At 45.0% G+C, this 27,698-nt stretch overlaps 2 protein-coding genes across 4 annotated transcripts in view; both read left to right on the forward strand.

The window, feature by feature from the left end:
• The window catches only part of wu:fb13g09 (ATP-binding cassette sub-family C member 5), a 64,063-nt gene extending 59,564 nt beyond the window's left edge, over positions 1–4,499 (forward strand). For all 3 annotated transcript variants that reach the window (XM_063189783.1, XM_063189784.1, XM_063189785.1), the window contains 2 exons: positions 1,273–1,437; positions 2,824–4,499. In XM_063189783.1, the coding sequence (XP_063045853.1) occupies positions 1,273–1,437; positions 2,824–2,931 (273 nt within the window). In that variant the 3' untranslated portion in view covers positions 2,932–4,499. The remainder of the gene's footprint in view (positions 1–1,272; positions 1,438–2,823) is intronic.
• A 931-nt stretch (positions 4,500–5,430) lies between these two features.
• Positions 5,431–27,698, forward strand: part of med12 (mediator complex subunit 12) — an 83,619-nt gene continuing 61,351 nt past the window's right edge. The window contains exons 1-16 of the mRNA XM_063189791.1: positions 5,431–5,553; positions 6,693–6,797; positions 7,007–7,198; positions 7,586–7,745; positions 8,959–9,137; positions 10,314–10,424; positions 11,726–12,004; positions 14,372–14,518; positions 16,136–16,235; positions 16,890–17,026; positions 19,520–19,651; positions 20,924–21,050; positions 22,838–23,067; positions 23,668–23,727; positions 24,520–24,693; positions 26,732–26,876. Coding sequence (XP_063045861.1) covers positions 5,452–5,553; positions 6,693–6,797; positions 7,007–7,198; positions 7,586–7,745; positions 8,959–9,137; positions 10,314–10,424; positions 11,726–12,004; positions 14,372–14,518; positions 16,136–16,235; positions 16,890–17,026; positions 19,520–19,651; positions 20,924–21,050; positions 22,838–23,067; positions 23,668–23,727; positions 24,520–24,693; positions 26,732–26,876 — 2,380 coding nt within the window. The 5' untranslated portion in view covers positions 5,431–5,451. The remainder of the gene's footprint in view (positions 5,554–6,692; positions 6,798–7,006; positions 7,199–7,585; positions 7,746–8,958; positions 9,138–10,313; positions 10,425–11,725; positions 12,005–14,371; positions 14,519–16,135; positions 16,236–16,889; positions 17,027–19,519; positions 19,652–20,923; positions 21,051–22,837; positions 23,068–23,667; positions 23,728–24,519; positions 24,694–26,731; positions 26,877–27,698) is intronic.

The following is a 27,698-nucleotide window of genomic DNA, read 5'->3' on the forward strand; positions in this document are numbered from 1 at the left end:
ATTAAGAAGTTCAAAACAACTGGAACAGTGGTAAACAAGCCTGGACGAGGACCCAAGTTTATTTTGCCACCACGCACAGTGAGGAGGATGGTAAGAGAAATCAAAAGATCTCCAAATCTCACTGTTACAGAATTACAACAAATGGTAGCATCCTGGGGTCACAAAGTCTCCAAATCAACCATCAGGCGCTGTCTACACGCCAACAAGCTGTTTGGGAGGCATGCACGGAGAAAACCTTTCCTCACTCACAATCATAAACGCAAGCGTCTGGAGTTCGCCAAGCGGTATTGGGGCTTCAACTGGGACCGTGTGCTTTGGTCAGATGAGACCAAGATTGAGCTTTTTGGCAACAAACACTCTAAGTGGGTCTGGCGTACCACGAAAGATGCGCATGCTGAAAAGCACCTCATACCCACTGTGAAGTATGGGGGTGGGTCAGTGATGCTGTGGGGCTGTTTCGCTTCCAAAGGCCCTGGGAACCTTGTTAGGGTGCATGGCATCATGAATGCTTTGAAATACCAGGACATTTAAAATCAAAATCTGTTGCCCTCTGCCCGAAAGCTGAAGCTGGGTCGTCACTGGGTCTTTCAGCAAGACAATGACCCTAAACATATGGCCAAATCTACACAGAAATGGTTCACCAGACACAAAATCAAGCTCCTCCCATGGCCATCTCAGTCCCCTGACCTCAACCCCATTGAGAACCTGTGGGGTGAGCTGAAGAGGAGAGTACAGAGGAGAGGACCCAGGTCTCTGGATGATTTAGAGAGATTCTGCAAAGAGGAATGGCTGAAGATCCCTCTTTCTGTCTTTTCCCATCTTGTGAAACATTATAGGAGAAGATTAGGTGCTGTTTTGTTGGCAAAAGGGGGTTGTACAAAATATTAACACCAGGGGTGCTAATAATTGTGACACACATTATTTGATGTCAAATAATTATTTCTTTATGTGGGATTTTTTCCCCACTGAATAAATGCACTTGTATTGAAGGTTGGATTTTTCTCTTTTTTTCCATTAAGGTCCCATATTATTTAGAAAAAAAATAAAATAATTGGAAGCTAAAAAAACACATCTCAACCAGGGGTGCCAATAATTATGGAGGGCACTGTACATTCGTAACGCCATGGGCAATAGTAATCTACACTTTTCCAACGAGAAATGGAAAAGATAGCCTCCAGACTATTCCGCTTGTGACGAGATAGTCCGGTTCTGACTTTTTGTGAGTAAGTTAATAAGTGAAACTGGACACTCTCCCTCTCTGCCCTCTTCCAGATCCTGTTGCTAGATGAGGCCACCGCGGCCATCGACACGGAGACGGACCGGCTGATCCAGGACACCATCCGCGACTCCTTCAAGGGCTGCACCACACTGGTCATCGCCCACAGGCTCAACACCGTGCTGGGCTGCAACAGGATCCTGGTGCTGGACCAGGGACAGGTAAATAATGGCATTGCATTGATAACTAGACTTGACTTGACTTGAAAGCTTTAATGTCCTTAAAAAGGCAATTTGTCTTACAGCACAGCAGAATGACATAAAACATATAGGCCTACAGTAAAAAACACATACAGTACAAACAAACAAACACAATAAATAGCTAGACATATAAGATAATATGTAAATAAATACATAAATTAATACAGACCACTGGTCAAATGCATCCGTTGACACAAGGGGACTGCAAAAAAAGTAAAAAGAGGTCAATTGTGCATTACAACAAATATGAATGTCCATAATGTCAAATATGAATCTCCCACATCTTGTTCAATTCGTTAATCGCCATGGGGATGAAGGAGTTCTTTGTAGTGTTGCACCAATGCCATTTTTTGGCCCCGATACGATATCCGATACCTGGCTGTGCAGTAGGCTATCAGCCGATACTGATACCATACCATACCGATACCACTCTATTTGAAATTTACATATACTGTATATGAAGAGCTGCATACTACTTGGATGTAAAATCATTGCTATCATGGCTTTGTCAGGCTGCTGCCTACCTTTGTCAAAAGGAAAAAGACTAATATAAAGTCAATCCAGTAGAACTTTTTACACTTTTGAAATACCTCTGATATAAAATAACCAAGTTCAACACTGCGTTCAAGTGTCATACAAGCATCTGTCAATGGTATCTGTGCCCTATTTGTTGATACTCGCCGATACCAATACCACCATTTTAGTGCCGATCCAGGCCCCGTCCGATACTGGTATCGGTATGGGTGCAACACTATTGATAACCCATTGATGACGGATGCTGCGTACAGTATACGCAACATTGAGCTATGCACCAAGAGCTGCATAGACACGGCATTCAGGCTCATGAGATTTGATATTCTTTATTAAAAATATAGGTTTGTTAGAGCTGAATGAACACATTCTAATGCAAGACAGGCATCCTGGCTTTTAAATACAACTTATGTTATGTTTTTATGTGCTTCAGAGGCTGAGTTATTTAGCTTTTTGTAGGCTGAGGGCATCTATTCCCCAAAAAAAGGCATTGGCTTTTAACAGCTGTTTTTTGCAGGTGCCCTAGGTTAAAATGAGTCAACAAGAATACAAATTGCAGCTATTTGTATTACGAAGACAATAGAATTAAAAACTAACATAATGTAAAAGAAACCGAGTTGTGCTTTGATTCGGAATGTTTGTTTTAGCCTGTTTCATGTGTTGTAATGCACCATCTGTCTAATTTTTCATTTGCTTGTAAATTGAGTTGTTTTGGCTCTGAATGTTTGTTATAGTTTTTTGTTGCGAAGTGTTGTTATGTAATGGGTTTATTTATTTATTTGTTTGTTTGTTTGTTTGTTTGTTTCCCTGGGGCAGATTGTTGAGTTTGATACTCCATCTAACTTGCTGGCGGACGACGGCTCTCGGCTGCGTGCGATGATTGAGGCAGAGGATGGGAAGCTGACTCAGTCTGACGCCAATTGAAAAGGCCACCAAGGGCCTCTTCTTTGAAACACACACACACACACACACACACACACACACACACACACACACACACACACACACACACACACACACACACACACACACACACTACACACACACACTACACACACACACACACACACTTGGAAAAAGAGAGTGGGAGAGAGTGAGAGAGATATCGCTGCCTCAGCCTCCCTTCCTTGACTTTTTAATCCTCTTACAAAGTAAGACGTATATATCTGTATCTGTGACGCGTAGCTGCTTTCGCCATGCGTGACTCTGCAGAACAGGACATGGCCTCGCGTGTCTGCGCTCTTGCCAGGTCAACAGAAGAAGAGTGCAACCGCAACGTGTTCTGTGTACTTTGCTGTTTTTAAAATGCTCAGGAGATGAGCACACTCAGAGCACTTTCTTAGAGGAGGTGTTTTGAAAAGGCACCTCCATTTATGTAATGAAGAAAACTGGGAGATACAACATCAGTGTTTTATGGACAGTGATAAAAACACTCTGCTCTACAGACAGTGGACTGACTTGCGTGCAATTCATGATCAATGGTATACAGTACTTCTGCTGCAAATTTTGCTTAGTTGGTGGAAATGTTATTTTGCACATCTTTTTTCTTTGTATCTTTGTTGTATCTTCTCTAAGAAACTGAACAATGAGCATTATGTTGCACAAATGTTCACTGAATCAGCCAAAGACTGGAAGGTGTTATGGAAATGTCCTCAAATCAAGCCCATCATTCCTTTTTTTCCTGATGAATCACCATGTCAGCCAATGTCATCAGACTGCGCATACAAATCCCAAAGTTTATTTTTTCTTCTAAGATGCGAGCATTTTAACTGTGTACTGTGACTGTCAGAAATTGAAGTTGAAGTAATATATATAACATAATTTAAGGTACTTTCTGTCGGGAAGGGTTATATTATTTTGATTCAGAAGCTCTTGTAGAAGAATGACCAATACTTTTGTATTTGCTTACAAATGTTTGGAATGTCTTTTATTTCAATACTTGTATTGTACAGACTTGCGGTTATAGTCAGGGCCTTAAAGCAGGGTTTTGTTTTTCCTGTTTTGTGTTTTCCTTTCTCTGGTTTTTCATGTTATCTTTCTTCCGAGGAATTTAATCAAAAACATGCTTTTACATGTGCTTTAGTTACGACCTCTATGCAAAGTAGCCATTGTACTCTGAAATACCTCCTATAGTTGCAAGATCCCTCTTCAGTCAGTCGAAACAGCTCACTTGAAAAAGCCAGTTTGGTACAGATTTCAAATGTTTTTACTGCCACAGTAATGGTGTGGTAAGATGTTTATGTATGTAAGTTGAAGTCTATTTTATACATGTTTTGTAGTTAACTTTACTGCTGAAAGTGGAGTGGTGAATGAGTCGTTGACGTTGTATGGGACATGTCTTTGCTAAAAAAAGTGATTACACTGTTGATTCTCCATGTTGTTACTGCATGGACACAGTGCCTTAATGATGACCTTGAGATTGTGATTTTTACCATTTTTATTAAGAAAATGCTGTCCCCTGTAAGGATGCCTCCACAATAAAGTATTTTATATCAAAAATAAAATCGCTTGTTCTACTTTTTCCCTTTCACACCATGGGCATTATCCACTGGAACATGAACCTCTGTGGGAAGGTGCAGGAACGACAATCTGGACTTTCAGATTTCAGAATTTTGGGCAACATTTTTTTTGTAATTTTACCAGACCAGTAATTGCTGATTATCAATAGGTCTAATTGATATCAAACACAAGCAGGTAATTGGAGTGCTTTTGGGTCTTTGGGTCACCTTTTTTCCTTGGTGCTCATCAGTGTAAGGGCTCTCAAACTTGGTCCAGGTAGATAAATGCTGATAGCCTGACGAGCCAGACTGCAACCTTGAGTGCCTCAGCATTTATCTACCTGGACCAGGTCTAATTGATATATTTATAAATAATCAATAATAATAATTTCCTTTTGGCATTATTGTTGTTGCTAACAGTTGTTGTTGATGCTTTTAATAATAATACTGTAATAATAATAATAAAAAAAAATAATAGTAATAACAATAATAATAATAATGATAGGCCTATAATGATGATAATGATTAATAATGATAATTAATAATAATAACACAATATGTACACACTACCAAAGAGGGATTTTTAAAGGCTAACTCTATTTTAAGACAATTTGAGTGTGGAAGGGGATCTAGGCCTAATTATTTTATTATCCTTTAGGGCCAGCTGTGCCATTAGTCATCATTATTATATGGGCTACTGTATCTCCAGCTGTTGTTGAGTCTAAATATGTATTGCTTTAATTTGAACCATTAGCACATGTTATTATGCTTGGGTCTTTGTTAACTTCAAAAGCGCCTAAAATACTGTACTGTATTTCTTTGCAAAAATACATGGCAGCAATCGAATGGGGCGCAGGGCTTTTACGCTTTCGCGTTTACGCCTGCCTTCTTCCGGCTCGCAAATCTCAAGCGGAAAGGGGAGAGGCTTGGTTGTGATGCCGCTGGGATGATGGCTGCGTTTGGGATCCTTAGTTACGAACAACGACCCCTAAAGCGGCCAAGACTCGGACCCCCGGACGTCTATCCGCAAGACCCAAAGCAAAAAGAGGTTGGGGATTGACATATGTTTCTTACTGAAGTGATTTTTTCCTTTGTGGTCCTATGCATTTTGCAAAAAAAGTGCTCATTCGAAAGCTAGCCGGAGCAGTTGTCCAGGCCTTGTCAGAGCCGCTAGCCAGTAAAAACAATGAACTCACAGTTAGCTTGCACCCGACACGAAGAGCGAAACATCCAGCTAGTTAGCTTGCTAGCTTCCTTCGGGAAGCTAATGATTTTGAAACACTGGTTTTACAAGTCAACAAGTTTAGTCTTTTCCTGAAGCACTCACATATTATGTGTAACTATGTCGTGGAAGCTCCATAACAGTGTGTTGATATGACAAATAATCAGTAACCTAGCAGGGCTGCTGAAGTTGGTTAATGAAACGATTTTTGCATTTTAATGATCGCTGGCTAACCAACTTCAACCACTTATTTTGGAAGGGGGGCATAAACCGTGCGTTTGTTGACAAGTTGGTCCAGTGAGATATGCGCTGTTAGCTTGCTGGTGAAGGCCTGTTGTTAAATCAGTTTTGTCTTCAAATTATGTTGCAGAACAACAAATGTGAGTGGTAATTTATTAACGTCACATGATTTTAAAACCAGTGTTAGCTGCCGAATTTGGTTTTATCTGTGCGCAAATTTGGATACCAAATACCCAATTACCCGAACTTCGAGAAGCCTAAACATTAGCAACATCGCCTTCTTTCACAAGACGAAATTGATTATTATTTTATTCAGATTCTCAGCCATGGGTTGCCACGATTATGGTAGCTTGTTAGCTTTTCACTATTTGACGATTTAACAAGGGAAACCGATGCAAAATGAGACGCCAATATTGTATGGTATGAAGTTTGGGGTTCTGTGTGTTAACACTAATTCGGCTGCTAACAGAAATGCAATGTATTATTTATATTTTAATATGCCATTAGGGGATATTGCGTCTATGCAATGGTGCGTTATGATATTTTACAACTCGGAATAAGCATTAGCGTGGTTGATCACTGTGGCTGGGCTTTCCATAATCCCTACCTATACCTTCAGAGCTATTGCGCTCTGCTAGCTTGCCCATTTGAAAACGTGTCACGGTGCGTGAGTGCTATTTGACATCAACAAAACATGTGACCTGTCCCGTGTTTATGTGTTGTAGGATGAATTGACTGCACTGAATGTGAAGCAGGGGTTCAATAATCAACCAGCAGTATCAGGCGATGAACATGGCAGTGCAAAGAATGTCAATTTCAACCCCTCCAAGGTATGCCAAATCATTTATATCCGTTACATCACATATAACATTTCTTCTTGCTTGTAACTTTTATTATGTCGTACAATACAATGTTCTCTTAGAAAATTGTGCACTCTATTTACATTTGAAGTTAAAATGCAAATGAAATGCACAGTTTTCCAAATTGTCCAACAATTTCCCAATTATTAACACATTCTGATGACTTGTCTTCATTACAGATTAGTTCAAATTTCAGCAGCATCATTGCAGAGAAGCTGCGATGCAACACATTCCCAGACACGGGCAAGCGGAAGCCTCAGGTCAATCAGAAGGACAATTTTTGGCTGGTCACGGCCCGATCACAGAGCTCCATCAACAACTGGTTCACAGACCTGGCTGGAACCAAACCCCTCACAGCGCTGGCCAAGAAGGTTGGAGTCTGCCCTGCTGCTGTTGTATAACGCTAGAGTTGTAAAATGATAGCATTAGGCTACGCCAGTGGATTATTAATGACTTACATCGTGTGTGTGTGTGTGTGTGTGTGACAGTGTGTGTGTGTGTGTATGTGTGTGTGTGTGTGTGACAGTGTGTGTGTGTGTGTGTGTGTGTGTGTGTGTGTGTGTGTGTGACAGTGTGTGTGTGTATACGTGTGTCTTTTGCTCTGCTTGTGTGTGTCTGTGTGTTTAAGTTTATTCCAACTGCCTTCTATATCAACCGTCTTCTATATCACACTATAAGTATGAAAATCGTAGTTCTGCCTAAGCCAGGTTATACGTCGTGCACTCAACTCAACTGTGTCTTCATTCGATCTGGCCCAGGTCCCCATCTTCAGTAAGAAGGAGGAGGTGTTCGGCTACTTGGCCAAGTACACGGTGCCGGTGATGAGGGCGGCGTGGATGATCAAGATGACCTGTGCCTACCACGCGGCCATCACAGAGACGAAAGTCAAGAAGAGACACGTCATCGACCCTTGTATCGGTAGGGGACCTGTTTAATGAATAAATGAGCTCGACGGCGGCGGCTCTGTTACCGGGAGGGGTGACCTGTACTGGCAGGATCTTTTCATGTAACCTACGCAGTGTTTCCCGCAGAATTTTTGTTAGTCAAGGTGGTGGGGCGTTAAAAGTATATATTTTTTGGTCTTGCAACGTTAGAAATTGCATTCACAGCATGAAATCTTTATCTTTTCAGGAGACCTAGTCAAGGTGGCAGGTGTTTCATGTCAAGGTGGCCGCCTTAGCAATAAAGTGCTGGGGGAAACCCTGCTACCTGTTCCTTGAAGGGTAGAGCCAGCGAGGAATCAGACATGTTTAAGCGTAGTACAGCTAGACCCTCAGTACGAAAAGAAACAAAGTGTGAGGGGTTGAAGTACTTTACTACTATTCATGATCTTTGTGGGGCAGTCATGTCATAGAGTAATGGTTAGGGAGGTGTTCTTAAGGTCAGAGAGTTGCAGGTTTAATCCCGCCTTTCCTCTCCCTGCCCATCCATCCATGGCTGAAGTGCCCTTGAGCAAGGTACATCGCCCCACATTGCTCCAGAGACTGTTACCAATACCTTGTAACAGTAACTGAAAGTTGCTTTGAATAAACACGTCAGCTACGTTTAGTATAGTGAGTGTGGGATTTTGCTGTAAATTGGTTTGTGCATTCGCATGGGGTACAGCAATGCAGCCCCTGCTGTCATTTTCGAATTTCAATCCTTACCAGGTGCAGCCCTCCCTGTCATTTTGTTCAGTTTCAGTTCTCAGTTCCTCTCTCTCTCTCTCACTGCCACTCCCGTGCCCCTGCCCTGCCCTACACCTGTGCAGAGTGGACTAGGGATGCAAATGATTAATCGATTAATCGTCTTTTAGCAATCAATGCGTTAATCGATTAAAAAACATTAATCGCAATTAATCGACAATTCATCTGACAAGAGACCCAGGTGAAATGGGCATGTGAAGTATGTGTGAAGAGAGGTGTGAATAGTGGGAATATTTAAATCACCTTTAGATTAAAGAATTGAAATAGAATTAATTGAAATATGCTATTTTATCTCAATTTTTAATTAACATTTTTAGATTTAGTAGGTTTTTTTTCGAGAAACATTGACATTTCGGGGCGAAACGCCGTTTATCAATTAATCGTAAGTCGATCGATAGGGCTATCAACTAATGATAAATGAATGAATCGATAATTTGCATCCCTAGAGTGGACCCAGATCATCACTAAGTACCTGTGGGAGCAGCTCCAGAAGGTGGCCGAGTATTACCGGCAGTCGCCCAACCAGCCGTCGTGCGGCTCCCCTCCCCCCGCGCCCCCCGCCGAGGTGGAGACGGCCATGAAGCAGTGGGAGTACAACGAGAAGCTGGCCATGTTCATGTTCCAGGTGAGCCCCGATCCCCGCACTGGTTTAATAAGCCCAATTTATTAGTTTAGTTTAGTTTGGTTTATTTGGTAGGGGACAGATACACACCATGAAGGCTATATGCACAAGCCCAACATAATTGCAGCATAGCATTTATAGCCTATGGCTAATTTCCAATGCCCCTCCCTAGAAGGGATTTAAAAATGGAATATAAAACACATTTTTATTTTAAGGAGAAGCCTATCCATTCATCCAAGCCATTCATTCAAGCTAAAAGACAGCCAATACGTTTGTACGTAACTAACCATGTATCAGTTAGTTGCTTACTATCCAGTCACTCGTTTATTCATCATTTATGCTGAGAAGCCAAATCGCCTGCGAAGTGTTGCAGATGCGGTGCAGAGATTTTGCCCCCTCATCGCCGACAATTGTCACGCACCCCCCAAAAAAATGAGACTGTCTGTACGAAGCTTCGACGGCGATGAATAACATGCTGCAAATCCCCTCAGTTCATAAAATTAAAACTATCTGCGAAGAGCTGTCTGTTGCAGGAGCATGCAGAGTACTTTAAGCCAGGCTCAAACTACACGACTCCCGACTGTGTGTCCGATTTTGACGTCGGGGTGCACCGCATACTAGAAGAGAATCGCAACTGTCAATCTTATCCCTGCTCGCAACCACCAAGACAATGCCCGACGTTCTATTTCCAGTCGCAAATATCAAACAGTGTTTGATTTCTACGATTTGCGACCGGCGATGGTCTTGGGGGTAACGTTCCACCGATTGCTGTAAGGGGGGTTTTCAGTCGAGAATCGGGCCGATAGTCGTGTAGTTTGAGCCAGGCTTTAGACTGGCTTTAGGGAGGATGCCTGTTGTTTGCGTCATGACATTAGAATACACTGTATTTGTGGTGCTATTGTGGAGCTTCTTACGAAAACAAAGCCTAAATGCCCATGGACCTTGTCTTTATTTTTCCTGTCCACTTATGATGTTTTGTAAATGGAGATTATGTTTGGAAAAAAAAGAATGTCTGGAATCTTGTCATCTTGAATGTTCAGGGTCATGCTACCAACAGCTGCTTGATTTACATTTTTATGGTGTATTGCAGTGTTGATGCAGGGCATTTCTGTTCAGTTCTTGATTTGGTTTCAACGTTTTTGGAAGATGGAAGTCTGATTTGCTTGCTTTTGTCTGTAGGATGGCATGCTGGACAGACACGAGTTTCTGACGTGGGTCTTGGAGTGTTTCGAGAAGATCAGACCTGGCGAAGACGAGCTGCTCAAACTCCTGCTGCCGCTGCTGCTTCAGGTAACACACACACACACACACACACACACACACACACACACACACACACACACACACACACACACACACACACACACACACACACACACACACACACACACACACACACACACACACACACACACACACACACATGGATACACACATGAAGCTCACTTACTACCAAGGCCTTTTAATTATTATGTCTACGTTCCACTACTGCTTCAACATCGCACACACACACACGCTTCAACATCACACGCACGCACACGCACACGCACGGACGCACACACACACACACATGCACGCACAAGCTGCTACCACTACTGCTTCAGGTAACTGCATGTACGCTCGCACACGCTCACAGCTCTCACTTACAGCCAAGCCTTCTAAATGATTTCCTACGAGGCCAGTCACTGCTCCTTGAAACCCTTGGACCTTAGAGAATCTGAATAAGGAAACACTTGGGAAGCATTCCAGCTCCTTGAGCCAATCTGATTGTTCAAAGTTTTTAGTGTGACTTTGTAGATAAATCTCCAATCACTGGTGGCAATGCTTTACTCATCTTAACCGGTGCAGGATTGATGCTGACTGATGGATTAGTACAACAGTTAACTTGGTTCCTCTTAGTCCACCCGCATTGCATTGCTGTACAGTCTGTGTAATTGAAATGGCTGAATGTTTTAAAAAAAACTGAAATGTTATGTTGTCTCAATTCAACAAAAGCAGTACAAAGTTCTGCTTTGCTTTTAAAACGTCAAAGAAGTCTTGATTATCACTGCACTCTCCCCTGTCCTTTACCAGCGCTGCCTGTCCAGGTAGCTGGAATATTGACATTTTATGTTAATATCATCTCAACAAAAACAGTTTAGGAAAATGTGTTTTCAAAGTAGTTCTTCACGCACGTTTAAAAACCCCTGACTTCCACTCTTCTCCTTCCTCCTCTTCCACTCTCCTCTTTCCTCCTCTCTCCTTCCCTTTCTCCTCTTCCCTCCTTTCTCCTTCCCTATACTCTTTTATCCTCTCTCCTTCCCTCCTCTCCCACTCTCCTCTTCCCTCCTCTTTCCTCCTCTCCTTCCCTCCTCTCTCCTTCCACTCTCCTCTTCCACTCTCCTCTTTCCTCCTCTCTCCTCTTCTCTCCTCTCTCCTTCCCTCCTCTCCCACTCTCCTCTTCCCTTCTCTTTCCTCCTCTCCTTCCCTCCTCTCTCCTTCCACTCTCCTCTTCCCTCCTCTGTCCTCCTCTCTCATTCCCTCTCTTCCCTCTTCTCTCCTCTTCCCTCCTCTTTCCTTCTCTTTCCTCTCCTCTCCTCTTTCTCCAACAGTACTCGGGGGAGTTTGTGCAGTCGGCCTACCTGTCCCGGCGCCTGGCGTACTTCTGCACGCGCCGCCTCAACCTGCTGCTCAGCGACGGCAGCATGGGCCCCGGCGCCGGAGGCCACCCCGCCCACGGCATCTCCGTCTCGGGCCAGCCGGGCAACGCCCTGCCCCCCACGCCCACCTCCCAGCCCGCGGGGGGCACCCAGCCCCAGACGCCCTTCACGGACTTCTACATCTGCCCCCAGCACCGGCCCGTGGTCTTTGGACTCAGCTGCATGTTACAGGTAGGGCTGCTGTTTTGTTGCAAAGACTGTGGACACACGTACAGCAGATGTTTTGGTGCCACCCGGTGAAAACTTCATTTTGAACTCAGCTGCAGGTAGGATGTTGTTTTGTTGCAACATGTCCGACAGGCGGACAAAGATGTGTCCGCCAAACTCTGAAAATTTTAGTTTATTACTTAGTAAACTTTCATGTAAAGATCAAATTTGGCAATAGGCAGCCCAGTTTCAATGAGCAGCATAGTTGAGGTACGTTTTTTGACCCTTTCCTGTACAGTGTCCCTTTTTGAAGCTTAATTTGAAAAAAGAGGACAGAATGCAGAGTAAAAGCAAACCACTACTAGTGCAGTCGGGCAGAGGAAATGTGTGTTTTACTACTTTAAATACATTTGGCCAAGGGATCTTTGGAGAGAACGAACCGATGAGGAATTCTTCACTTTTTACCAGACACTCAACACACAAGGTAACATACGATCTGGCTTATAATATGCACACTGAGCTTTCTAGGTGTTGGTATGGTTCAGTGTTACAAAGCTCCCTTTTATTTTATGCATGAGCCTTGTATTTGATGCAGTGGTTATGAAGCCCAAAAGTAATTCCCTCTATTGGGCACGATAAAGTATACTTTACTTCGGCTTGTATAATTCTCATAAACCTGATTTGGGACCTCTGTGTTGTGCAGCGCTACTCTAGCTGCAGGCATACCTAAAAGCCCAATATACTGCATAATGTGTTAAAAAAGTTTATACCAGTGTGTGGGCCACACTATATGAAGACGCAATGCGACCTGCAACATCACACTCCGAGTCACAAAAAAAGTTTAGATTCCCGGGAAACACCCCCGTAGATCAGCAAGTCGTGTCAAAACTTTTGAAACTTTTGTTTTGTTTTAGAAAGTATCCCGTGGCACCAAAGACAAGTAGTCATTGCGGCTGTATTGATTTGCATTATTCAGCAGAGTTGTGCTGTCGTGAGTAGGTGGTGGTAAGACACGCGGCCCAGGACATGGGCGGATCTAGCCATTTTGGGGCCCTAGCCGAAATACAATCAGGGGGGCCCTCAGAAGTCATTATATAGACATAAATTCTGTGTTTTGGTGCTATTTCAATGTTTTGTCTCATATATTATCTTGGATTACTTTACATAAGTGACAAATTAAGATCAAGCCTATTTTTGTGTGTGTGTGTGTGTTTACCGCAACTGATGTGACAGTTGAGGCCCCCTATAGAGGACAGATTTGGTCGGGGCCCTAGGCAATTGCCTAGGTTTGCCTAATGGAAGGTCCGCCCCTGGCCCAGGCTGCCACCCTGAAGTGTAAATCAGGGGGTCCTGCCAGGCCAGATCACCGCATGCACACAGCAGAGCAGAGAGGAGCAGAGCCATCGCAGCCTTTCTGGAGGCTGGTTTTGAACAGGGCTGGACTGGCCATCTGACATGGCGGGCATTTCCCGGTGGGCCCCACACCTTCGTGGGCCGAGGGTGCGGGGCCCACCGGTGAGTCAGTTCTGCGTCGCCAATTATGAGGGGGCCCCTTTAAGCCAAAAGTGCCCGGGCCCCATTTCTCCCCCAGTCCATCCTTGGTCTGAAGGCCTGTCTCCTCTTTCCTCTTGTCCTCCTCCTCCTCAGGACACCTCTCCTCATCCTCACGCAGTCAACTGAATAATTGCTGTGTCGTACTTCTCTCCTTTCAATGTCTCTGCACCCCCTCTCTCGCTCTCCCTCTCTCACCTCTCCCTCTCTCTCGCTCTCCCTCTCTCTCACCTCTCCCTCTCTCACCTCTCCCTCTCTCACCTCTCCCTCTCTCTCGCTCTCCCTCTCTCACCTCTCCCTCTCTCTCGCTCTCCCTCTCTCTCACCTCTCCCTCTCTCACCTCTCCCTCTCTCCTGTGTCACTCTTTCACTTCTGCACTCTCTCACACTGTCCCTGTCCATGTCTCTGCACCACCTGCCCCACTCTCTCTCTCTCTCTCTCTCTCTCTCTCTCTCTCTCTATCTCTCTCTCTGCCCCCTTCTCTCACTCTTTCACTTGTGCACTCTGTCCCTCCCTGTCCATGTCTCTGCACCATCTGCCTCTCTCCTAGCCAGGCCGTGCCCTCCTAGTGACGCAACAGCTTCAGCGTTGCTACCAGTCAAGTCGAGAGCAATGCAAGTACTTTCTGAGATCCGTCAAAAACGGGAACTCCTCCCACTTTGTTGGGAAGCAAACAATCATTAGCTAAACAATTGAGGCCATTTCGGAAATGCCGATTTGGAAATGTTAATTGTTATGCTCTTGGTTAGACCAAGGCTCTAAGAGATTTGAAATTCGATGATAATCAGACTACCTCTCTCCACCTCTCCTCTCCCCTCTCCTCCTCTCTCCTCTCCACAGAGCATAGTGCTGTGCTGCCCCAGTGCCCTGGTGTGGCACTACTCTCTGACGGACAGCAGGAACAAGACGGGCTCCCCGCTGGACCTCCTCCACATCGCCCCCTCCAACCTGCCCATGCCCGGCGGCAACACCACCTTCACCCAACAGGTGCGCTCCTCTTCTCTCCTCTCCTCTCCCCATCCCCCCACTACCACCATCCCTCTCTCCTCTTATCTCCTCTCCTCTCTTCTCCTCTCCTCTCTTCTCCTCTCCTCTCTCCTCCTCTCCTCTCTCCTCTCCCCATCCCCCCACTACCACCATGCCTCTCTTCTCTCCCCTCCTCTCCTTCTCATTCCTCTCATCTCCTCTCCTCTCCTCTCCTTTCCTCTCCTCTCCTCTCCTGTTCTCTCCTCACTTCACCTCTATTCTCCTCTCCTCTTTGTGCCCCCTCACCAGCCTAGTCAGGCAATCAATGTGACATTGCTGAAATGCCACATTGTGCTTGCTGTTGAAGTTAAGTTTTGGTGGAAGAGAAGGGCTGAAAGAGCTGTGGAAAAAAAATCACTGTGAAAGTGAAAAACGAAAGTCCACCTGGAAAACTCCCATTGTCACAGCACTCCACATCACACAGTGCTCACTGCACACAGCATATTATATTTATGCCTCACCCGTGCAAAGGGGGTAGCCCCAGGGTACCTCAGTTATGGAGGAGGATGGGCAAGAGCACTTGTTAATTAACACACAGACAGACACACCACTGAAATGAAATGCTGAATTGCCTTTCTCATAAAATGTGAATTCTGCTGTTAAAGTTGAGTTTTGTTAGGTGAGAAGGGAAAATGAGTCGCTTTAATGTAACATTTTTTGATAACTTTAAAATGCAGTTAATTCACCACAAACCAGTCAGTCACAGTCATGCAATGTCTCATTACAATTCATTTAGTCTCATTGCGATTCATATCTTCTAAAACAGCCCGTTTCAGAAGGGGAGAAATATGAGTTGCTTTAATGCAACATTTTTGTTGACTTTTTTTACATGCAACTAATTCTCCACAAACTGATTGGTCATAGTCATGCAATGTTGCATTACTTTTAGAAGCAAGTTGCATATTTTATAAACGGTGCATTTCAGAAAAGTTGTGTTGTAAGAAGAGAAGAGAGGAGAAATATTGGGCACAAGGCCATATTTGCCTCCAGCTGATGCCCCACAGGCCAGTCAGTGACAGTAATGCAATGTCATATTTCCCTAGCAGCACGCTGCATATTTTATACGAAGTACATTTTGGCAAAGTTTTGTACTCTTTGTTGGATAAAATACGTTTTGAGCTGATGGTGTTTTAATGCAATATTTTTTGGTGTCAGTTTGTGTACCAAGACAGCTTTTCAGTTTAAATCTTTATAATTAATCTTCTATATATGAATCACTTTGTAGCCAGACAAATCATGATTTATAAGCAGCATGCTGCAGAATAGCTTTGTAGATTGTTGTAGAATGGCATTGGGCGGTCTTAGTGAAATAATATAGGCCTATTTTATGCAATCAGTGTATGCAAGACTATACTTTACATGCAATACTGTAAATTCCCTGATGAAGGCAAATATGGCTGCCATGTGTAGGCCCATGTGATTTAAACAGATTTGTCAGGTTATATGAGTCGCTGTGTATAATATAATTTTTTCCTCAAATCTCAGTGTGTCTCTGCTCTTTCCTCCCTTTTTTGGACTGTAAATGCTCCTTTTTTGTTTTATTAAAAAATGTGTGGAATTGTTCTTTGACTTCCTCAGGTGCGATCAAAACTACGGGAGATCGAGGAGCAAGTCAAAGAGCGAGGGCAGGCCGTTGAGTTTCGATGGTCTTTTGACAAGTGTCAAGAAACGACAGCAGGTAAGGAGACTTGGCAATCGATACCCTGAACTTGGGAAGGTTTGGCCAGCTTTTTTCTTTTTCTTTTTTCCTCAACTGATTTTTTTGTAAATAGAGATTGAAGTGGAGTGGAGGTTTTCTTTTTCTCCACTAGACTTCTTCAATTCAGGCCTCGTTATGGAGAGCCAGAACCTTTTTATCTCTCACTCTAGACCTCCTGGATTCTCACAATGTATTGTCTCTTTTAACCCATTGTGTCCTGGAGCGACATGTACGCTGCATTCAAGTTCTTGAGATTTGAGCTGTTTTATTAAAAATGTGGGTATGTTAGAGCTGAATGAACACTATACTAGTACAAAATGAAGGTTCTAGATTTTAAATGTAACTTATTTCATGTTTGTATGTGCTTCGGAGGCTGAGATATTTAGGATTTGATATGCAGAGGGCACCCTTACCAAAAAAGGACTTAGGACAAAATGGGCTAAGTGACCAGGAAATTACATAGAATCTGAACAGACAACCTCAACCTGCATGTTTTTATGTCCATTTTTTCCCCCTTCCCCCTCACATCTTTTTTTTTTTTTGAAACATAGAAATAAAGTTTAAAAAAGAGAGAGAAAAAAAGATCTCAACAGACATGTTTTTCTCCCCCCCACCATTTTCATGTGTTTCCAGGTTTTACGATCGGTCGAGTGCTGCATACCCTGGAGGTTCTGGACAACCACAGCTTTGAGAAGTCGGACTTCAGCAACTCCCTAGACTCCCTCTACAACCGCATCTTTGGCTCCGGTCAGAGCAAAGACGGCCATGAGGTGAGATGACAGAGGACATGGTGGCAGGCACCACCAGGGCTTTTCATGTATTTATTTATTTGGACGATCAAAGTACAAGAGAGTCCTTGTGCACAAGCCCTCAGCAATGCAGGTGCAGGTGTGAGGCAGGAGAAGGTGAATCAATTAACAAAATTCAAGTAAGCAGTGTGCGGTGTCTCTTGAATTTTGTTCATTTATTTATTTGGACTTTTACACTTGTATTATTCACAGAGATGAGTTAGAGCAGGGTTTCCCAAACTGGGGTGCGCGGCCTGCCACAAGGGGGTGCGCGAGCTGAATAGAGTACTGGCTGAGATGTGTGTTTTTACAGAATTAATGAACATTACATGTTGTTTGGTGAATTGTATGCTGGAAGGATCCATCTTTAAGTGTAATTTATAACTCCATAACTTGCAACAATGCAACAAGTTCCATTGTAATGATGATGGCAGAAAAAACGTCAGGTCTATTGGAAATGAGTTTTGCGGTTGTGCAACATTCGCTTAGGGGGTGCGCGAACCACACTGAAATGTAAAAGGGGGTGCGCAGGGAAAAAAGTTTGGGAACCACTGAATTAGAGAGACAGGAAACAAGTCGGGAGAGAGAGAGAGAGAGAGAGATGGGGATGGCTGGGAATCGACATCGGCCACAAACAAACCCAGTCTGGGGCCTCAGCCACCCGGCACCACCAAGGCTTGATCAAAGAGTTTAGAATTTTAGTCAAGAGGAATCAAAACATGCCCAATCAATGCAAAAGCGTGTGCTCAAATTGGGTCTCCTAAGGGGGCGTTGTCCCCCTCCTTCTTCTTCTCCTTTTGAGGTGTTTGCACAAGACGTGCGCTACCGCCATCTACAGAGCTAAGGGGACTTAATTTATTCTCAACCTCAGGACTCCGAAGGTCTCCTAACCGAAGTTCTCCTGAAGGGGTGTTCACCCGACATAAAGTGGATACCGGAAAAGAACCAAAATGACGTATCTCTGTCTAGAATATCTCTGGCTTAATCTTCCCCAAATCCCTAACCAACCAGCCTTTTCTACAAACCACACTTGTCATGCTATCTTTCTTTTTTTTTACCATGACCTGAAGTCTATGTTTAAACTCAGAAGTGGCAAAATCGTATTAAAGTTGATTGAATTATATTTAATTCCTGCATGAAAATAAATTAGACAACAACAAATTGAGTATGCTATTCATCTTAACGCAAACAATTTAAGCACAAGGGAGAATCGACAGAATTTAGGATACTGTGGTTCTATAAATTTGTCATACCCAGCTAACCATTCCAAACTACCTGTCAAAGTGGCTAGCGACACATCCAAGTTTTCCCAGTATTTGGCTGGTTGGCAAGTGCCAATGTCAAGCCCTGGGCACCGTGGGAATAGCTCAACTTTGCCCCTCTCTGTTATGTTTGTTAAGCTAATGAATTACAGATGAAAGCGCGCTCCAAAAATGTCGGCGCTGATTCATTTTTGGTCGGCTTTCTTTTTTCGCTTGAGGCCATTTACAGGCTTTTTAGGGGGTTAGATGTTGACCGAATAGTTCTTGGGCCTGTGTGACCGCACAGATCAGTGATTCTGATGCGAGTGTGTATTTATTTGTGTGTGTGGGGGATTTGAGTATGAATCCCTTATTAGATGTGGCCATTTATTTTTGGTTGAGACATTTTTCAAGCTTTATTAATGGGAACCAAATAGTTGTTGTGTAGCTGTTACCAAGGAGGGGAAAGATCCCGGTGAGAGTATTCATTTCTCGGTTGCTTTTTGGTTTCGTGTGACTCTCCAGAGACGATGATGGAGTCTTCACATCTTTTCCTTCAGGCATTTGCAGCCTTTTTATGGAAATGTTGACCGAGTACGTCTCTGTTACCGGGCAGATGAGTGAATATGATTATGAGCCATTTTCTGTGTGTGTGATTCAGGGAGCTTGTGATTTGAGAGCATGGTGATGATGGATGTGTCACTTGTTTGGCTTGTGGCATTTTCCTCTGGGCTTTTTACGAGGAGATGTTGATCAAATAGTTTGTGTGACCGTGTTACCATGCAGATCAGTGGATCTGATTAAGTGATTCATTCTGTCTGTGATTCATTTGTGTGTTTGTGTATTTTGTGGAGACACCAGAGGATTATTGTGTGTGTGTGTGTGTGTGTGTGTGTGTGTGTGTGTGTGTGTGTGTGTGTGTGTGTGTGTGTGTGTGTGTGTGTGTGTGTGTGTGTGTGTGTGTGTGTGTGTGTGTGTGTGTGTGTGTGTGTGTGTGTGTGTGTGTGTGTGTGTGTGTGTGTGTGTGTGTGTGTGTGTGTGTGTGTGTGTGTTGACTTTATTCTTTGAGGGGAGATGATGGCTGTAAAGTTTTGCTTGTGTTGCAGGGTAGATAAATGAGACTGAAGAGTTTGTGTGATTAATTTACGTGTGTTTTTACGTTGTGTGTGTGTGTGTGTGTGCGCGTGCGTGCACGCTTGTGTGTTTGTCCGTCTGTCTGTGCGTATGTAAGCAGATGACCCCGGACGATGACGCGGTGGTGACGCTGCTGTGCGAGTGGGCGGTGGTCAGCAAGCGCTCGGGCCGGCACCGGGCCATGGTGGTGGCCAAGCTGCTGGAGAAGAGGCAGACGGAGATCGAGGCGGAGGTGAGGCGTGCACGCACACACGCGTGCACACACACACACACACACACACACACACACACACACACACACACACACACACACACACACACACACACACACACACACACACACACACACACACACACACACACACACACACACACACACAGAGGCAGACGGAGATCGAGGCAGAGGTTAGACACACGCACACGCACACACAAACACACAGAGGCAGACGGAGATCGAGGCAGAGTTTACTCACTCACTCTCTCTCACACACACACACACACACACACACACACACACACGCACACATATTCACAGACTGACGGTCTAAAAATGCAGATGGAGATCGAGGCCGAGGTAAGGTACACACACACACACACACACACACACACACACACACACACACACATTCACAGACTGACCGTCTAAAAACGCAGATGGAGATTGAGGCAGAGGTGAGGCGCGCACACACACGGACTGAAAGTTTAAAACGCAGTGTGTCGCACATCTCCAGTTTGGATTGAGTACTTAGTGACAGTGTCTGTTAGATTCACACATTATGCACACACACACACACACGCACAACATTCAAAGATTGGATTTTAAAAGTTGGTCATTGTGCAACCAAATGGCCATGACATTCACTTTTTAGTTTTCAGTCTTGCAACAGTCACCCAAGTTCTAGATTTTAAGCTTCGCTGATGTTTTAATTGGGGCAATTTAGTCATCAAACTGTGGCGGCAAACATCCCCACACTTTATTATGCAAATGTAGGCACTTTTAACTAAGACTCCGAAAGCATGTAACTGCCTTAATTAACTAGAAATCAAAGCACCGAAAATGGAACCCCTCTAACTCTCATTCCCTCTCTCTCCCTCGCACTCTCGCTTGCTGTCTTTCTCTACTCCTCTCTACCCCCCCCACCCTCTCTATCCCACTCTCTCTCTACCCCCCTATCTCTCTACCCCCCCTCTCTCTACCCCCCTCTCTCTCTACCCCTCTCTCTTTATCCCCCCTCTCTCTCTATCCCCCTCTCCCTCTATCCCCCCTCTTCCTCTGTCTGTTTCTGTCTGTCTCTGTCTGTCTGACTGTATGTCTGTCTGACTGTCTCTCTCTCTCTCTCTCTCTCTCTCTCTCTGTCTGTCTGTCTGTCTGTCTGTCTGTCTGTCTGTCTGTCTGTCTGTCTGTCTCTCTCTCTCTCTCTCTCTCTCTCTCTCTCTCTCTCTCTCTCTCTCTCTCTCTACCCCCACCTCTCTCTCTCTGTCTCCCCCCCTCTCCCCTTCACAGCGCTGCGGGGAGTCGGAGGTGGTGGATGAGAAGGGCTCGGTGTCCTCTGGCTCTCTGTCGGCTGCCACCATGCCGGTCTTCCAGGACGTGCTGCTGCAGTTCCTGGACACGCAGGCCCCCATCCTCAGTGAGTCAGCTCAGCCTAGACACCAGCTCAGCCCCCTCAGCTCAGCCCCAGCTGGCTTTCAGACGCCATTAAACCCATCTGCTAGTTGTCACCAAACCTCACCCCACCCCATCCCATCATGCTGTCCTGTCTCGCCCACCGCGATTGTGCTTCCACTTTTCGCTCAGTTGTTTGCGCGCTCTCTTTCTCTTGCGCTCTCTTTCTCTCTTGCTCTCTCTCTCTTGCTCTCTCTCCTTGTCTCTCTTGCTCTCTCTGTCAGTCTCTTGCTCTCTCTGTCAGTCTCTCGCTTGCTCTCTGTCTGTGTCTCTGTCTCACTCACTCTCTCTCTCTCTCTCTCCCCCTCATTCATTCCTTCTTTCTATCTTTTGCTATTTCTCTCCTTCACTCACCACTTCTTCAATTTTGATGTTTGGGAACAATAAAGTAAGCGCCTATACGTCCGTCCGTCTTTCTGACTTTCCCATCTGTCTGCTATCTTTCAGACTGACTCTCTCTCTCTCTCTTTCTGTCTATCCCTTTCCTCTTTTTGCCTGTGACTTTCTGTTCCTCTTTCTCTTTGCTCTTTTCTTTTTCTCAGCCTCACCACTTTTCTCATTTCTAATTACTCATTCTGATGCTCAGCAAGTGAACGCGTCTGTGAGCTAAGGTCATCTTGAAAAAGTTAGTGCTGTCATTAACGGCTCTGCTTAAAAGTTGAGGTCATTAAGGCATGAGGCAGCCTATAATTGCTGTTGGAAATGCTTTGTGAGAATTTGACAGAACGTCTTTTTTATATATTTTTATTTCAATTTAAATGTCACTTTTTTTTCTTCTCCACCTCTCCTTCCCCTGGACCTGTCTGGGAGTTTTTTCCCTCACCCCTGTTGCACCTTAGAGATATTTGACTTAGCTTCTTGACATGTGGTCAAAATCTGCCAAACGTATTGTCCTTGTCAATCTTTATTTTTGGCTGAGCTACTTGGCGTGACTAAACACTTGCCAACCATGTATGTCTGTCAATCCTTTGATATTTTGACTGGAACCTGGATGGCTCTTCTGCGTTTGGGTTTGGGTACAGGGCGAGTCCGAAGGCCTTCCAGACCATTGTGCGAGCGGAAAAGCACAAGAGTCTGCTGAGAGTCAGGCTACTAGACAGAACGGTGGTCCCTAAAAAAAGCAAAAGGCATTCGCTGTCTACCCAAATTTGATGACCCAGATAGTGAACAGCATATGCCGAGAAGATTCTTCTTTCTGTTCCACAGACGTGGGCAAACTCAGGCGTGGGGGGGTGCACATGCTGCCCTCACCCCTGTTGCACCTTAGAGATATTTGACCTAGCTTCTTGACATGTGGTCAAAATCTGCCAAACGTATTGTTCTTGTCAATCTCCACATGGTCCACATGCTGCCCGCTGTGACATTTCATATGGCCCTTTGAACCTTTACATGAAAAACCTTTGAATACTCTCACTTCGGTCAATATTCTAAAACCAATGTGGCCCTTAGGCCAAAATAATTGCCCACCCCTTCTGTTGCAGAACTGTAGACTCTTATTGCTGTGTTTTCTATTATTATTAGCCAACCGAGCAGTCTTATTACTGTATTAGGCTCTTATTTTTGTATTATATTGTTCCTGTAGCCAACCCAGAAGACACTTATTTCTGTATTTGTATATTGTTACTGTAGCCAACCCAGCAAACTCATATTTCTGTACTGTATATTGGTCCTGCAGCCGACCCAGAAGACATTTATTGTTACTGTAGCCAACCCAGCAAACTCATATTTCTGTACTGTATATTGGTCCTGCAGCCGACCCAGGCAACGAGAGTGAGCGCGTGGAGTTCTCCAACCTGGTGCTGTTGTTCTGCGAGCTGATTCGCCACGACGTCTTCTCGCACAACATCTACATGTGCACGCTGATCTCCCGCGGCGACCTGGCCAGCGAGCACCACCTGCCCCGCCCCCGCTCCCCCAGCGACGAGCCCTCCGACGACTCTGAGCGCAAGGAGCAGGACGCCAACAGCAGCGTCAAGATGGAGGTCAGTGCTGCACGGTTTACAATACATTTAGCAGACGCTAACGAAGATGCAAACGGTGAAAAAGAATATCATGCGATATTTGGGGCAGCTGTGGCCTAATTCTTAGGTAGGTGGTCTGAAGACCAGAGGGTTGTTGGTTTGAATCCCACCCTTACCTCTCCCAACACCTCCATCCATGGCTGATGTGCCCTTGAGCAAGGTACCTAACCCCACACTGAACCAAAGAATGTAACCAATACCGTGTGTAATAGTCGCTTTGGACAAAAGCGTCAGCTAAGTATGGTGTTATGTAATAATGTAATTGAGAAGAAAAAGAACAACATGCAATATGTAGAGAGAGTGCAGAATACACAGGCATGACAAGGTAAATGCAGATGAAACCGTCTTGGAAGAGACAAGTCATCACACACTTCTTGAAGTTTAAGGGAGATGACTCATTTCTTTGTTGTAGTGATCTTGAAGTTTTAGTGTAGAGTTGATGCTGAGAGAGAAATGGTTTTGTGTTTTTAATTTGTTGTCTGTGATGGAAGTGCTGGAGTCAGCAGGGTTAATCACTAATGCTTACACACCTCTGTTTTTGCTTTCTTTCTTTCTTTCCAGGACACTGGCTTGTCTGAGTCGATGGAGATCGATCACAACTCTAGCGCAAATTTTGATGAGGTAGGAGGACTGATGACCTTTATCTGTTGTTCTGTCTCTGTCTACTTTGTTTTTTTGTTTTTTTAATTCCACAGCAGTCACGAAGTTCAACTCTGCATCAGTCAGTCATCTTGACTCTTGACATACTGACAACTGGCAAATGATTCATGATGAATAATACAATGACCCGAGTCAGAATATCTGATGTCTCTCACTGTGTCTGAATCTGACAAACGGCTATCCCTTTTTTAGACACAAGCTCCAAGTTCACAACAGTCAATAATGACGTTCCAGTTATTATCAGTCAATCATGACTGACTGTGATTCATGGTGTATATGATATGATGGTATGGTTCAGACTTTTGGATGTCAGTCACTGTGTCCAGAATTGGGGAAAAGTGCTGTCTTCTGTGGAAACAAGAAATGGTGTCGGTGTCCAACCGATATCTGACATATAGAGAGATGATGTCTGACTTGAAAAGATGTATGGTTTTGCAGAGTTGTGCTTTTCAGGGCACCTTAATTTTCCCTCATCTATAAATGCAGCATAGGTCGGATAAACAATAATATTAAATTCAAAAGTTCAAAGATCCATGCACAGCTAGGTGTTGGTAAACACAGGAGTGCTCAATACTTAAAAAGAAAGAAGTTTACCGCACACTTTTTTGTCTTTATGCTCGTTTATTCAGAGCGAATAACTCATTTTGCCTCTGTGCGTCATCAGGTTTGCTCAGACAGTAATATTAAATTATTAGGTCAGCCAAAATATATTACAAAATATATAACTTTCCTAAATACACATTTTCCCTCCAGATGTTCTCGCCTCCAATGCACTGTGAGTCCAAGGGCAGCCCCTCCCCGGAGAAGCCTGCCCAGGACACGGAGAGTAAGAGCACTGCAAAGGACAAGGGCCTGGACCCTGCCTTCCCCCAGGTGTACGACCAGCCCAGACACATCCAGTACGCCACGCACTTCCCCATTCCACAGGTTAGTACATAATACAGCATAACAATACACAACACACACACACACAGCCACACTATATTCAGTACACCACACACTTCATATATACAGTACGCCACGCACTTCCCCATTCCACAGGTGGGTATACAATACGGCATAACGGCATTACACAACACGCACACAACCACACCACATCCAGCATGCCACGCACTTCTCCATTCCACAGGTGGGTATACAATACGGCATAACGGCATTACACAACACGCGCACACACACACACCACATCCAGTATGCCACGTACTTCCCCATTCCACAGGTGGCTACACAACACCGCTACACACACACACACACACACACACACACACACACACACACACACAGACACACACAGACACAGACACACACAGCCACACAACATCCAGTACGCCACCCACTTCCCCATTCCACAGGTGGGTACACAACACTGCAACGCACAGCACACAGCCACACAACATCCAGTACGCCACCCACTTCCCCATTCCACAGGTGGGTACATAATACAGCATAACAATACACTACACACACACACACACACACACACAGACACACACAGACACACAACATCCAGTACGCCACGCACTTCCCCATTCCACAGGTTAGTACATAATACAGCATAACAATACACAACACACACAGCTACACCACATCCAGTACAGACACAGCCCAGACAGACCTGTCCAGTACGCACAACATATATTTTATCTATATAGCAGTACAATGCACAACACGCACACAGCCACACAACATCCAGCACAGACACAGCCCAGACAGACCTCTCCAGTACGCACAACATGTATTTTATCTATATAGCAGTACAATGCACAACACGCACACAACCACACCACATCCAGTATGCCACGCACTTCCCCGTTCCACAGGTGGGCACACAACACTGCTACGCACAACACAGACACACATAGCCACACCACTCCACATCACATCCAGTATGCCACTTCCCCATTCCACATCTGGGTGCACAACACCACAATGCACAACACAAGATTCAGACACAAACATACCACATCCAGTATGTACAAGACGTTTTATAGCACCACAATGCACAACACACACACACCACATCCAGTATGCCACGCACTTCCTCATTCCACAGGTGGGTACACAACACTGCAACACACAACATACAGCCCAGACTCCACATCCCCTACACCACACATGCGCAGTTGCACAGCACTGGAACGCACAACACAGACACAGTAGCTCTTCCCCATTCCACAGGTGGGTATACAACACCGCGCAACACCATACAATACAAGACATGCCAAGAGGTCACTTCCTGGGTTCACCGGTGTCTTAGCCCCTGACACGGGGTTACCGGGTGACGTCACCCAGGTCACGTGTGACTTTGCTGTTATTAATTCTCGACCTGCATGATTCGTGTGATGAACATCCATGTGCTGAAAGCACCGCCTCTGGCGATCAGATGGAATGACATAAACCCTTACTAGAACCCTACAATATTGATTCTGGACGAAATTTCTTTTGAACCATCTCTCCCTTGTCAGTAATCTGTAATCTTCGGGTATGCAAGACCACTCAGCACAGGACAGGAAACTGCCTCAGGCGCTTCCTGCCATTGATTTATGGTCCTGTATTGTGTATGTGAAGGAGACAGAGAAAATTAGATTTTCTTCTGTTATTTTACATTTCATATGGATTTTATTCAGTTACTTCAGTTGCATTATTCGCTTACTTCACTGCGTTCAAAAATTGAAAAACGGTGGTTTCTATGTGTCGGCGTTGATTTGCAAGAAGCAGATAATGAATAAATGAACTAGAAAGCACATTCCATTTTATATGTGTATATATATTCTGTGTGTGTGTGTGTGTCCGTCTGTGTGCACGTGTGTGTGTGTGTGTGTGTCTGTGTGTGTGTGTGTCTGTGTGTGTGTGTGTGTGTGTGTGTGTGTGTGTGTGTGTGTCTGTGTGTGTGTGTGTGTGTGTGTGTGTGTGTGTGTGTGTGTGTGTGTGTGTGTCTCCGTGTCTTGTGTCCCCCGTCCCCCAGGAGGAGAGTGCGAGCCACGAGTGTAACCAGCGGCTGGTGGTTCTGTACGGCGTGGGCAAGCAGCGGGACGAGGCGCGCCACGCCATCAAGAAGATCACCAAAGACATCCTGAAGGTGCTCAACCGCAAGAGCACCGCAGAGACCGGTAATGGCCGCCATCACTCTCCTTTCCACCGCACCGCATCACACACACACACACACACACACACACACACACACACACACACACACACACACACACACACACACACACACACACACACACCCTGCCCAATCCTTTCCTCCACCCTCACTTACCAACCTTCCTGGGGAGCATGGTCCACAAAAAAATGCTTTCCCTCTCTTTAATCGGCTCCATGCATCCACATCCATCCTCTCCACTCCCCCTTCCCAAGCTCCATGCAATGGACTTACGTTTTCCCATTCTCCCCCTCTCTTCTTAGTGATCACTGGAAGAATTAGCCCATCATTGTCCTGCAGAACATGCAACCTCCTCTTCTGCCCTCTTACTAGTGCCATCACTCTCAACACCTCACCACAGTCCACACTCCAGACCCCAGCTCCATGCAATGGGCCTGTCCTCGCCTGTTCCCTCCCCCCCCTCTCTTTTTGTTGTTGTTGGTCTTTTAGTACAGTGAAAGTAAGACGGGAAACGAGTGGTGGGAGAGAGATGTGGAAATATTGGGAAATGACCGGGGCCGGAATCGAATCTGGGTTGCTGGCGGAGCTGTCCGATGCCCTGCCATTAGAGCCACGGTTGGGCCATCTCGTACCTCTCACTGGAGGCATTAACCCTCCATGGTCTACCCTCCTGTCCTGCTCCACAAACCCTCCCTTCCCCTCTGCTCCATCAATCCCGACCCAAGCTCCAGTCTTATCCCATCCTGTTCCTGGGGCCTTGGTCCACGGAAACGCTTTCTCTATCTCCAATTAGCTCAATATGCATCCCTATCTCCTCTTTTCCGCC

This window comes from Engraulis encrasicolus, chromosome 23, assembly GCF_034702125.1.
Source record: "Engraulis encrasicolus isolate BLACKSEA-1 chromosome 23, IST_EnEncr_1.0, whole genome shotgun sequence".
Taxonomy (NCBI): Eukaryota; Metazoa; Chordata; class Actinopteri; order Clupeiformes; family Engraulidae; genus Engraulis; species Engraulis encrasicolus.